The 14,417-nt window shown below is 28.2% G+C and overlaps 1 protein-coding gene across 1 annotated transcript; it reads left to right on the top strand.

Annotated features, from left to right (window-relative positions):
* Nucleotides 1-6,158: 6,158 nt before the first annotated feature.
* LOC126840731 (uncharacterized) lies at nucleotides 6,159-8,468 on the top strand. The gene is made up of 5 exons (XM_050576654.1): nucleotides 6,159-6,231; nucleotides 6,822-6,944; nucleotides 7,920-8,068; nucleotides 8,155-8,268; nucleotides 8,355-8,468. The coding sequence occupies exons 1-5, from the start codon at nucleotides 6,159-6,161 to the stop codon at nucleotides 8,466-8,468; spliced, it is 573 nt and encodes a 190-aa protein (XP_050432611.1).
* Nucleotides 8,469-14,417: the final 5,949 nt, after the last annotated feature.

Below are 14,417 nucleotides of genomic sequence, written 5' to 3'. Positions count from 1 at the left end.
AGTAACCAGTTCGAAAACTCGGAACGTTAAAAATGAGAAAAAAAAATGGCACGTCGCGTCGCCAAGTAATAGTAACACATTATAGCGTGACGACGTTCCGCTGCGAATGCTCGAGTCGGTAATTCAAAATGATTCTGCGGCGTTCGCATTCGAAAGGTCCAATAGGTCCATTTCTTATTAATTATACCGGCAAAATAATTATATAAAAGAATGGGTCTAATTGAAAATACATTTCAAGAAAAATACTAATAAAAACAGTTGAACAACGTTGATATAGACAATAAGAACTGGTGTTCTATGTGTAGGGCGCTGAGCGTAAACGGGATAATGTTTGTGTTCAAGACAACGGAAAGGCCGGATTTTCACAAAAATGAAGTCTAATGCGAGAAGACATTTTCCAAATTATCCACTGATCGGATTACATGTTGTTGTATCGCTCAATATATTCTTTGTAGTGGCTTAAAGACCGACTTTTGCTTAATTGAGTTATAAGAGATTATATTTTTAATTTTCATAAGTTTTTATTGTAATAGGCACATGTGCTTCAAAAGTGAGACAAGTAAAAAAATCAATAATTTTAGTTATTACCGTGGTAAAACTTGGGTAAACAGTCCTTGAAGGATGCAGTCATATCATTTTTTTTCTATCGCCTAAATGATTTGGAAAAAATAGAAGTTGGGTAAAAGCAAGTTTTTAAGTTCCCACACAAACATTTTGCCAGAACGTTAATTTTCGACTTGTGTCGCTATTGAAACACACGTAAGATATATGTTTTATTTTGTTGTGTAATAAATTAACAATTACAATTCAGTATTAAATTTACTATTTTTTGGTATAAAGCATAAAAACATTACAATTATACTACAGCAATTGTTAATTTATATCATTAAAAAAATTATCCAGCTAAAATTTTAAAGTGTCAACAGAGGAGAGAGGGAGAGAATCGAAATTGGACCTTACAATACAGTTAAACAATCGAATGTTAAGTATGTAGTTTTAAAATTGTATAGGTATCCTACGAACAATGTAAAATAAATATAGTGTTAAATAAATAAAACCTAAAAGAGCTTTAAGATTTTTGGACGGGTTACAACTTGCATCACAAAGAGTAATCACAATTGTATTATTGTACATAATGAATTAAACATATCGTTTACATAAGATGTTCTTTAAAACGGTTGCGTTACAATGAAATCAACTTGGGTTTTACTGTTTTCCTTCAAAATCACGTTAAATCCGCTGAATTAATATTAATATATATATAAAACACATGCAATATATGTTTTATTAAATACATCATATAAATTACAGTGCCGGTAAAAATAAATAATATTGTTAAAACTGAATAAAAAACTACTACACGATTTCAATATTAGATGTATAATGTATCCATAAGTTAATTTAGACGATGAATAAATCAGTCGTCTGTCGTATACAGGACTTGTTATGTAAATGTATAAATGTTAAAAATAAAATGTGTAGGTATCGGACCGAGCGTAGATCGAACTCCTGAATTCCACTCTAATGCGTTATCTAATAACATACCATTTAACAACTTATCGAGCTATTTAATTTCCTAACCTAACCGTTCTACTAGTTTTTCTATAGACAAGTTGGTATGTTGAAAAATAATTTAATTAAACATCAAATCGGTATCTGTTTTCATGTTGTATGTGTATATAAAGTTCAAGCCTAAGTACATGAAACAGTATTCGGTATCTCAGTCGTTGTGAAATTTATTAGTTAAATAAAAAATGCTGTCATAAGCAAGTATAGTGTTTGTGCCTTTGCACGTTTATATTATGACCTCACGCGGTCATAAACAACACGATTTCAGTAGTGCTTTTAAAACCACTTGCATATTAAAATAGACCATATAAAATTTAACAATAAAACGTGATTTTTTTTATTAGTACCTACCTAGTTCCGTTTGCTTGTATTCATTGAACACCGTTTGAAAAGTATTTTATAATTTGTACTCGTGCCATTAATGTCGCATGCTCTTTTTATTTTCTTATGATTAACAACATTCATTATTGACTATGTAAAACATACAAACAGTATGCAGGTTAATGGTAAACAGAATGGTTGTACAGCTGTACAATTATAATAATATTATGCATTTCATAACTCGATGCAAACGACTTGATCGGTCTCAGTAAAATTGAAGTTGTAACTTGTGTGATTCGACAAACGAATGCGCTGTGATACAAAATGGAATTCGAGAGGAAACGTGACAAGAATGGTTGGTTGACAACTTTTTGTTTTACGCGTGTAAAAACTTGTACTCCTGTACCAACGTCCTATAGCGATGTAGTATAGTATGTTAAATTTTGCATAGGTATTATGTTTGGTTATAATGTAAAACAAAATTTAGTACCATCCGCAGTGTCTCAATCACTGAAAAGAGCTTAAATCTATGTTGTCGAGGGTTATTTAAAAAAAGACTTGAGCTATTGCACAAAATCGTACACCGATTCAGATTTAGAGAAAAAATTTTAAGCGAAATAGTTTTTAATAAAATAATGCTAATATTAATATTGTGTATTCATTAAATTATGAATACACGCGTAGAAGTAAAAAAGTTATAGATAAAAAAAATTATTTTTTTTCCCACAAAAATGAAATGTTTTTCATGTACCCTTTTTATAGCACTAAAAAATACATTAAACTATGGATACGCACAGTGATTAAATGGAAACTTAGTATTTATGTGTGGCTAGTTCTAAATCACCAACGCTGAAACCACTTTATTTAATTTTATTCTAAACATTTGGCTCTCATCATTTCGCACATTTGTCCTTTTTGGACCGTCCTCCGATTTGATTTTACTATATTAACATATATTTACATACACAATTTGTACAGGCATCATGTTGTTATTAGATTGCACGGTTTGCAAATATCGTCACAACCAGTAGACTGTAGGTATTTATTATTTGCATATAATTATTGCATATAATTATTCATTATTACTACTGATTTCCAGCGTTTGGTATGTAACATAATAGTGTAATACTCGGTATCAGCATATACGATTAACTGTAATTAATTGACAAACCGGAGGATACGGAAAATTTGTTGAAATTCATCAGTAAGAGGTGTAAATTGTGTATTTTTTTTATGATTTGCAAGAGGCATTATGAGTGTTTGACGACATTCTTTTTAATAGGTTCAGTATGTTATTCTTAAATTATTACCCGGAGCCAAAAGCATAAATACAAGGGAAAATTATTCACAGCAATAACTAGATGCGCATGTACTGCAATTTTGTTGACTAAGACCGAACAGTGTTGTACCTATCCCGAGTAAAACTTAATACGGACAATGAGCATCGTTATTTTATTATAGTTTCGGTCAATTTGACATGCTGTTGTAGTCGAAGTGAATAACTACAAAATTCTAATGTTCGAATATACCGAAATGGCCTAAAAGGTACTGCCGCGCGTTTATACATTTTTTTGGGTTTCCTAGGTATCCGGACGGGTTTGTTTGTTTTGTTTTCTCTTGTCCGGGTACCTACTCCCTTATTATAGGTTATTGTATAAAGGTATACCTTTGTAACAATAAACGAATCCTGTTTTTCCCCTCAAAACTCTGTCCTTTCTTATGAGTTGTCATTTGCAAACCAGTGTAAAATGTCGCGCCCAACTGTTATAGAATATTTGACATTTTATTGTAATTATTATTTTGTTTTCTATATACAATTTAACCCGAGCGCCATTAACATAAATATATGGATATGTTCGCCCACCCTATGTTATTGACGGTAAAGAACTGAACGAATAAAGAGCAGTTTTTATTTTTTACCGAGGTGTCCAATCCAATTGTCATTAACAATTCAAATTATTGTGCATTGCATATTTGCGGTGATTAGATAAAAGAACGCTTTATATTATAGTCGAGGTAATTTTTAATTTTTCACAAATCCCAACTACGCGACGATTATTACACTAGTCGGGTAAAATAGGAAATAAAGGCAAACTGACTTCACTTAATTTGCGAGTTTGACAGAAAAACAAAGGTTCTAATGTAATGGTGCTATATAATGTCGATTTTCCTACCAATATTTGTGTTCTGCCGTCAGATTGAAGTTAAATTACCGGTAATGGTCAGAATAATTACTTTACTTGAAGCTACATTAACGGTATTACCGTTTCGAAAACAAGCGATTTAAAAATGGTTTATAGCCCACTGCGGATGAAAGGAAAATATTAGTATTAATAAGTATTGTTATTGATGTAATTTTTACTCAACCTTCATATGATGTAATTTTTAGTTCGCATTAAATTGATGCGCATTCGAAATTTGCTTTGCGTGCAATTTATATTGCCTAATTTTAAGTTTCAACTAACAGAATCATTTAATCTCTTATATACCTAATAGTAATGTGTACAGTGTTTAATTAGATTTTTTTTTTAATTGTACGATTATTAGCTGATGTATAAATAATAATAAATGATTATAATGTAACACAAGACTTTTAACCTCAGCCAACGTCTTCAAATATCTAATACAGTCTACTGGCCGTTTAATAACGCAGAATAAAAAAACAATAGAATACTACTAGCATTAAGCATCCAGCGACGCCATTTTATTTTTATACCCTATTAAGTTGAGGGTTGCTGTCGAAAATCGTTAGCTACCTTAATACTAATGAAGTTTTATTCACAACCTTTACATTGTGAGTCGTCACAGTCCCGCGCAGGTACTGATTACCGGGAAAATAGCCATATGTTTATAATACGTCTGGTTAGGTTTTGAATAGAAGTTTATCGTTTTCCCAGGGTTCGGAAATAACGGACGTTGGTTTTATGGCTATTGAATTGTTCGAAACGCGAGTCCCGTGCTTCTGTCGTCGAGTCATCCGTTAAAGGTATGACGTCAATAATTGATATCGTTGAGTGCTAAAACATGTTGAATAGGCAGTCGGCATAATAAAGTAGACGGCGTAAATTTTATATATATATATATATATTATTATATATATATATATATTTCACCGGAAGTTCGATCCAGTATATTTAATAAAATATATAATTTTTATACAAATAAATCCACCACTTCGGATGTTCACCTTTTTCACCTTTTCAACTACCCAAGTATTTTAGACATTATATTATATTTTATACACTTAGGTTTAATTGACTTAGAATGATTTCCATAAAAAAAAACATAAATTTGGAGAGTAGAAATACTCTATTTAAATAATCAATGGTGTTGATTAAATATTAATATTATTTTGTATCAAAAGAAAATATTGTGTTTAAATCAGTTTTAAATATAAATTTATATTAAACAGTAATAATATTTTAGTGATTTTATAAGATAATCATTTTTGTATCAATTACTTTCATATGATCCGACATATATATTCATTTTTAAATGGGAATTATCCTTATTTAAAGTAAAATGTGAATTTATATGTATTTTAATAATTCCCTATCAGTGAATTATAATTATCTCCAACTACAAAGCATATTACCGCTGGTAAAACCGTTTGTAGAACATTTAAAACTATACAGAAAGACCTGAACTCTCATTATGTCATCGTTACCTCGAGAGAGTACCTATAATATATAAGTAAGTACGTTTATTTTATTTTAATATATTTAGGCAAAAATTATTTTACTCATTTTATCTATGTCTTATGCCTAAAATTGTATTGTAATTTCAAAATGCTTACATAACCTAATGTAACCGCTAGAAATGTATTTAAAATTATTGACAATAATTTCACTAATAAGCCACTTATTATACCATTGTTCTAAAGCGTTTAGGTAAAAGGTGAGACAAGTCAAATGCTATTTTTTGTGTTACTAGGTAGTACGGCTAGTACCTATGTTTGATGGAGAGTTGTAGGTCATTTAATATTGATTTAATTTTTATACATCTGTGCTTAACGCTAGTTTTGTTGTTAGTAAAAAGTGAGTAAAAGTGTAATGCATTCAACTTGTTTGACCAAAAAAATATAAATACAATTTATAATTACCACATGTTGGCCAAATATCATAGGATTAGTTATATTTTTTTTTTTAAATAAATCCAACAGTCATTGTTAACTATGAATTTTAATACTTATAATGATCGGCTGATAATTATTTGATGGTTAATAAAACAGTTTTTTATTTTATACAGGTTACATTGTTTACGACAAGATGGATAAGAAAGTTACATTCAACTACATGGTGGAGCCAAAGAACTCAAAAATGGCTGGGAAATCTCCGTTTGGTGAGTATATGAATTAAATTTATTATATATATATTTTTTTAAACAAGGTATTATTTTAGTACGGTAAATCAAAACATAACATAATAATATTATTTTATAATAGTAACAAGTAGAAAACAAATAATCTTTTTGTTTTTTTGGTTGTTAATCAATCAGTTATATTATAAATTATCAAATCAATTCAGAAATTAAAACACGTTTAATTATACACTGAATTAATATGGCAAAGTAAAAATAACGTGACATTTAAAATACAAATTATTCATTATAAATATTATAAACAGTATACTATTTATTTATTATTATGAGTACGGTCTAAAAGCCCAACGGTTACATTACAAAAAAATAATTCATGTGTAAATAAAGATTTAAGATATCTATGATTACAAATAAAGGACAAATAAAAAATAAAAATAAAAAAAGTATGTATATTACAAAGAAGAAAAAAATGGTAATATCATACCTACATCTATTATTTTTTATCAATTTCCATCTCGGAGGAAATACATTTGAATTTGATTATCAAAAATATACCCACATTCATAACGTTTTTCCAATGAAGATAAGTAATTTAAATTTAATATTTCTAGATGGACTTATAAGTGATACGCTCATGGAGTTATTACAAAATCTGTATAAAACTGAGTGTACTGAAATAGCCAAATTGAAAAATGAACCAGTCGAGTATAGAAACTACATAAATCTAGTACGCGGTAAGATCCATAGGGATTAATAATAATTAACGTTTATCGGCGATACCGTTACTAAAAAAAATAGTAACTGGAATTAGTAAATAAAATCGCATTAATATTCAATACTTCTTTTTTCTTAGTGTCCAATTAAAAATAATTTAAAATGACGCGTATTAAATGAGATGTTGCTTTAATGGCTTCATATGAAGTGTACACTGTTTAAAACTTGACGATAAAAATGTAGAAAATAATAATAAAATATATTTATAAATAAATCTGCCCATGAATAAATTTATGTTAAATCAGTTATTATTATTATAAACATTAAATACTTAATTCCCTTATACGCCTAGATTTAACTTGTAGATTTTTAATCTGCTTATAGTACCTGTAACTAAATAAAAACAAATTTTAACTTACATAAAAAATAAAATTTAATCTTAATGACAATATTTACTTATAATTTCTAGTAGTAACAACAAGTACCTACGTGTTTTTAATGTTATTATCATTCTTTAGTTTATATTTCGTTGTGATATGTTTTAACGTCACTATAGGATACTTAGAAATTAAATTGTCCTCTTTGATTAAATAAGATGCTATCGTTGATGTTGGAAAACATTTTAATAATAGATAAAAATAATTATGACTATTAGGAATGGGATCACAGAAATTAGACATGTTTTTTAATCCAGGTACAGGGGTGGTTTTAAAGGAGGGAGAGCGTTTACCGCTTCCCATTTTGAACCGTATAGTGACATTTTTATGTCATATGTATATTATGACCATCTTATATTTTCTTATACAAAATTAGTAAAACGGTTAACAGTCATTTTAAATTTGGTAAATTTTATAGCATATTAAAATTTGTTTATTATTTGAATTATAATGGTTTTTTTGTATTTCCATAAGACTTTCCTCTGTCTAAATCAATAAATACACAGCACATTATACTACTATAATAACTATTCAATTTATTGTATTACAATGTTTTAGAAATAATAAACAAACGAATATGCGGGACAAATAGAACTTGTCAGATCGTCTATCGCAACAAGGGAATAAACGCTATGGAGTTAAAACTAAATGACCGTGAAACTCAAACTTCTCCATTGCGCTCTCCACCACAAACTAACCGTAAAAAAGTGAGTAAATAATACGTTTGAAATTTTAAACTGCCTACAATTCGTAGTTATTAGTTTACTGATGCTTTAAAATTGATGCTTCGTAGGAGTTGCAAGATTTAATCGACGCATACAAAAACGTTATCGCTAAGGTTGAACATCTCGAAACTGAATTTCAGAAGTCCTTCACAGAGCGTGGCAAAAACACTAACCAAGAGACGGTAAGTCCAAAGCTATAAACTTTAAATACAATGTGCTGAAATGTGTATACTTTAAGTGCTTAAGATAATTTCGATTTTTTTTTCAGATAATCTACGGGGAATCATTCATTAAGTCCTGTTTTTTCAACGCGGTCAATATTTTGAAAACAGTCATAGTCAAAGTATATTTGTTGTTCAAAACTCAATTCCAAATATCTTAGTACTATAATATTATAGTTGTATAGTTATTAACGAATGATTTATATTTTCCTTTAACTGTTTTTTCTAAATTACATAAGTGAAATTCTTCTTCTTTCGTTCGGTCGACAACCGTTTAGATCCCCTATGAGTTAAATTAAATAAGAATGCTGATAGTGTTTGAAATTTTCCTAATAAAATGTATACATTATTTAACTTTATGTTTTTAAACTACTTAAATTTATTGTCAACTATGATTTATTTTTTTAGTATTCTTTTTGTCAAAATTATTTATTATTTTTTATACTTGGAATAATTTTACTTATCGACTATTTTTTTTTTTAATTCACAATTATATAGTTAACTTTGAAGTAACTTTTTAATTAAGTGTTGTGATCATAATTCTATATTATACTATATTAATAGAGACGCTTCAAATTCAATTATTATTATTACAAGGCGGTAGCCGGTATGTAATCTAAATTTTCATTTTTGACCTAATGTTTAAGATTTTATATTTTGGCAGATTATTTTTACTACACATTGCAGGGACATTATTTCTATGATAGCGTTTTTATTTTTTTCGATAACACAACAATTTTTAAAAAGTAAATGCAAATATAAAAAAAAATATATATAACTTTTGTAAATCAATAACACTAGTTATATATATAAGTTATCAAAAAAAAAAAAAAAAAATCGCCACTAAACAGGGAAGTTTTTTCTGTTTACTGTAACCATTTTGTAATTTTATGTAACAACCCCAGAAATCATGTCCTCCGCAAAACGAGTAACGACCGAAATACGAGAGGTGTGATATCCTCTTAAATATTAAATTTTCTTTGAACTATTATTAATAACATAACGAATTTGAATAGTTCTAAAAAATAAAATATGTCGAGAAGTAGGATTTATAATCTGCCAAAACAGAAAACTCATCAGATGTAAATTAATCTTAAACTTTTATTTTTATTAATGAAATTAAATATGGAAATACGAAGGGTCTTTTTTTAATTGAACAAAATATTATTCAGTTATGTTAATTGTATTTTTTGTTTATCATTATTTAAACTTTACTTTTGAAACCGGTAAACTTTAGGTACTAAAAACTATCGGTTTTGTAAACTAATTTTCAATAAAACATTTATCAAAAAAATTTGTCTCATTATTAATTTTAATAACATAAACGTCTATTATATGATACGGATCATGTATTAAATTCCGTTATTATATACAATGTCAAGACGAATATTGTCCTAAAAATATTTATTATTTAATATTTTATTCATTGTTATATTTGCTAAACAGTGTCATACAATGCGCTAATCTTATTTACAGACAATGTAATCTCTTATACATTTTGGTTTTATAAATATATACTTGTTGTCTCTTGTTTGTATTTATATTAATACTACAGCGCCGTAATTCGTCTAGACTCTGAACTTGCTTCTTGATTTTGAGCTTATTGGTTTTTTAATATTAAAACATAACAAAATAATCAGCGACTGGAAAGGGTTGAATGTACGGCAGTGCGATAAGAGCTTTTATCGCAAATGTTATCGTAATTTAAAATGAAATGAAATTAATTAATTAATTATGATTTTAAATATTTAAAACTGTTCGGTTTAGTTCGAACATCAGAAATGAGCACACATCTTCCGTTTTTATAACACTGAACACCGAATACAGAACAAAATCCAAACTACTCAGTTTTAATTCCGTTTCCGTGTTCGGTGTTCAAACTATACACCGAACACTGTTCACCGAGAAATAAAACTGTAGTGTATGCCACCTTTAGCAATGCTTTATTTTTTATACCTACTTATTTTTTCTACGAAATTCAGAAAATTGGTATTATTCTATTATTAATATTTGGATTTACATTATTATTAACAAATATACAAAAGTAACAACAATTTGTAATTTTTGATCCACCATTAATTAGAATTTGTGTTTTTGTATATTATTATGCGATTAAAAATTTGTTGATAAATGCAATTTTTAATACAATCTATAGTACCATAAATAAAATGTATTAATGCAATCATAAGTACATAGTACATACTAATGTAATAAGTACATACCAAGTTCAGTTATATATTTATATGAAAAGCGTAGTTATGTTGTAATGTTTTAATAATTATTTTATTTTAATTAACTTTTAAGCTGTATTTTTTATTAGTATTTAGTTTTTATAGCAATCTAAGAGATTTCCTAAACAGCAAAGGAAATTAAATGTTATATTCTCAAGAAATAAATATCTATAATAATTTATTTCATCTCTTATAATTTATTGTACTCAAATATTAAATTGTATGTTAAGGACATATCGGAACCCCGCTTAAAAAGTGACACAACTCCAAAAATGCAATTTTCCAATAGAGCCATTTAAAAAAGTACAACGTAATGTAAAATAATGTAATACCAAATATTGCGTGCGCCATCTATCGGTGAAAAATAATAATAGACTTATGACGTCTTTACACAATAATGATATGTTATTTATTTAAAATGTGCTATAATAACCTCGAAAATCATGTTTTTTAAGTTGTGTCACTTTTTAAGCGGGGGTGCGATATCATTTAATTAAGGCACACTTTTCACTTTTATTTTTATCAACGTTTACTTAGCTCCATTTTGTATTATAATAGAAACATTTGATTCAAAACCATTAACGTAGACAAGTTCATATAGATAAGTCAATTTTAAAACAAAATCTCACTACTTCAAATTTCATTGAATTTTGTAAATTACACTAGTATATGCGATTAGCTAAACGTGTAATCGACACGATTCTGTTGCATAAGCAAAATGTAAATAACAATTTTATTCAAATACTAAAACATGACTTAGCTATACAACATAGGTAAATGCATACACTATTAAGACACTATTATATTTCAAAAGCGATAAGACAAACGGATTTCATAAATTATTTATCATTTGTGCAATAAAACCATAAGACTGTTTTGAGTTCAGCGTTCAAACATTTCGAGATAAATTGCGTTATATGAAATAATGCGTTATCAAGATAATTGTCTGGTAAATAGCACTGGTTCGCATTAACATAAGCACTAAAAGGTTGTTTGGACTTTTTTCCGGTAAATACAACGTTATAAGACCACAAGAAGGTTTGATTATATAAATCCATGTTGATCAAACGACAAAGTGGAATGAGGACGCAGCGGTTTTATCCCGTTTAAACATTTCTATGTTCAAAGAGCATGAAATCATAAAACGAGAGAAAAAAGACAGAAGTTAATGCTGGTGGAATATATGTTGTACTTTACTACGATTGATGTTCCTCCATACGCCACTCGCCGTCTTGTTGCGCATAATATTTCTGTCACATCTAAAAGCAATGTCGAAACGTTTTAAGTTATAATATAACTACCATTGGAGACTCTTCGCAGTAAACGCAAAAACATCAAAGGACAACAAAAAAAACGAATAACTTGTTGGTTTTAATACGTAACCCAATCATAAGTCTAAAAACTATAAATATTTATGATTTGTATACGATTTCTGAAATTCCATAATACATAATGAAGAACATTCTATTTTAAATTCAATCAAAATAAAGTCGTAGACTATACGACTAATACATTTACAAAAGCACAAGAATAATTCAGTCCAAGAACTCAAGGTTGTATATATTTATAATTTTGTCGGGAAAGTTTTTTTACATATAAAAAAAGTAATGAGGAACAAATCTGATTTGAATACAATGTAATTTTAGATAATTAACTATTTTTTTTTATTGAATGGGACTTTTTTTTCCATATATACTGGGAGGTCATTTACCGCTGTTATAAATTAAGTAGTTTCGATTAATTGTGTAATGACCAATGTAATTGTTTTTTTTTTTTTAATTTACGTCAACACGGAAAAAACTATATAGTTGTAACAACCATAATTATGGTTAATATAAGACACAAAAAATATTCTAGTTGGAATATCTAAATAAATAGTTGGACCAACTATATTTATAGCAAATGCAACTAGATGTTTAGTTGGGTCATCTATTTGTTTATTTATTCTAACTAGAATATTTATTGTGTCTAATATTAAGCATAATTATGGTTGTCCCAACTATATAGTTTTGTCCGCGAATAGACCGGATTCGTCCTTATTCAATTCCATTTTGAAGGGGATTTTGATTTTGTCTTATACTAACTTATACTCCTATATTAAGATCACAAGTCTCTATAAAATCATTGTACTTAGTAGGGTGGTAATTGTAATCAAATTGGACAAATGTAAAAGCTATTTTTTAACCCATATCTTGGCAATATATCTTTTATGATACGAATGTTTTTGAAGTAATTTAACGTTTTCTTATTCTTTTACATTTGCCCCATATAACCCTAATAATATTTTCCTCTAATCTACTCGGTTTCAACAGAAGACAAACTGTATTTAAATAGAAAATTCGACATACATGTCCCACTCTTAAAATACAATTGTATGGATATCTATTTTTAAACGATTTTGCAGAATACCTATTAACTTTGCACTATTTTAGTTGTTTTTTATTTCGGCTGTTGTTGCTGTAAACGATTCAGACGACTTGAATAATAGCTATTGTACGTGGCTTTATTGGACAATCCACTGGCATTTGTGAGTAAAAGTGCATTGGAACAAAAAAAAAACCCAACTCCGTCCTCTTGATAATTCACATTTAAACGCACACACGTTTCGCATATATTTGCATAGTTTACCGGTATTGGCATTAAAGAAATATATGTTTTACCACGACGAGAACGCCGCAATGGTCTAGTGGTATTTTTTTTTATGTGTCCTCTTCTTGGCGAACGGACAATAATTAAAAAAACGTTTCAATTCAGCATTTTGTTTTTTTTTTTGTTTTAAGTGTTCCGTCAAATTACTGTTTAATTATTTATACTATGAGATCACACGCTGCATTTACATTTGTCCTTAAGTATATAATGCCAAAAAAAAAAAAAATAGTAGGTATGGGAATACGTTTTACGAACACCGGTCAAAGTATGTCGCGGAGAAAAATTAATTTTAGTCCTCGCTACTTCTTTTGTTAAAGCGTAAACAAATTGTGAAAAATGTAAATGTCACGGTAAAATATATTTACATTAACTTATTGTTAATATTGATTTTTTATGATAATTTCTGATAATGCTTTGTGTTATTATATGGACGAGTGTGTCGACGAGTCGCATGACAATTCACAAAGCGACCACTGGTTGAAGTTATTTCTCTATTGACAGTGCGCAAACCCTTAACTTGAAAAGGGCAAATTGTTATATATATATTAAATCTAACAAAAATATTTTTACCGAAATCGTCACATCGTCTTTTTGTTAAGGCCTAAAATGAAGGGCACAAGGAAAAAAACAGATATCATTAAGAATAACAGATTTGAATACTTAATCGCAATTTTAAAAAATTACATATTTTGTTCCCTGTACCTTGAACATTTTCGATAAAGCTTGATACAAAGCAAAAATGATCGCACTTAACAGTCTAAACACCGCAAAGATAAATTCTTTTTAATATTTAATAGGTCATACGGAACTCTTACAATGCAGTTTTGTCTGAATTGTATTAGCTAATTTTTTTAACATAGACATGCCTCAGAACGTGCACTCTTTCTGAGAAATAGCTTAGTTATAAAGTATAAGTATATTTAAAAAAAAAAAAAAATCCTAAGGCTTTTTCAAATCTTAACATGGCTGATTTTCTTTTATAAAATGTTTAAAAACTAAGTAGTAAGACAGTAGTTCCAAATTGCTCAATTATTGCCATAAAATTGTTGAAAAAAGCTCATGACAAACTATTATAGATAATATCTTGATTTAAAGCGTTATAATGCTTTTTCTCTCCAAGTACAACATATTACTTGGTTTTGTTTAATTAGTGTATACACTTGTACATAGTTAAACCTAAATAAACCTTAAAAAAATAATTGTTTTTTTTTTTGTATACGACTATACATT

Source organism: Adelges cooleyi, unplaced genomic scaffold (genome assembly GCF_023614345.1).
Source record: "Adelges cooleyi isolate 19-005CV unplaced genomic scaffold, UGA_ACOO_1.1 ACOO_flye_CR_arks_rails_tigmint_CR_PRNA_376, whole genome shotgun sequence".
NCBI lineage: Eukaryota > Metazoa > Arthropoda > Insecta > Hemiptera > Adelgidae > Adelges > Adelges cooleyi.
The sequence above is the reverse complement of the archived record's forward strand: the minus strand, read 5'-3'. Positions and strand labels throughout refer to the sequence as shown.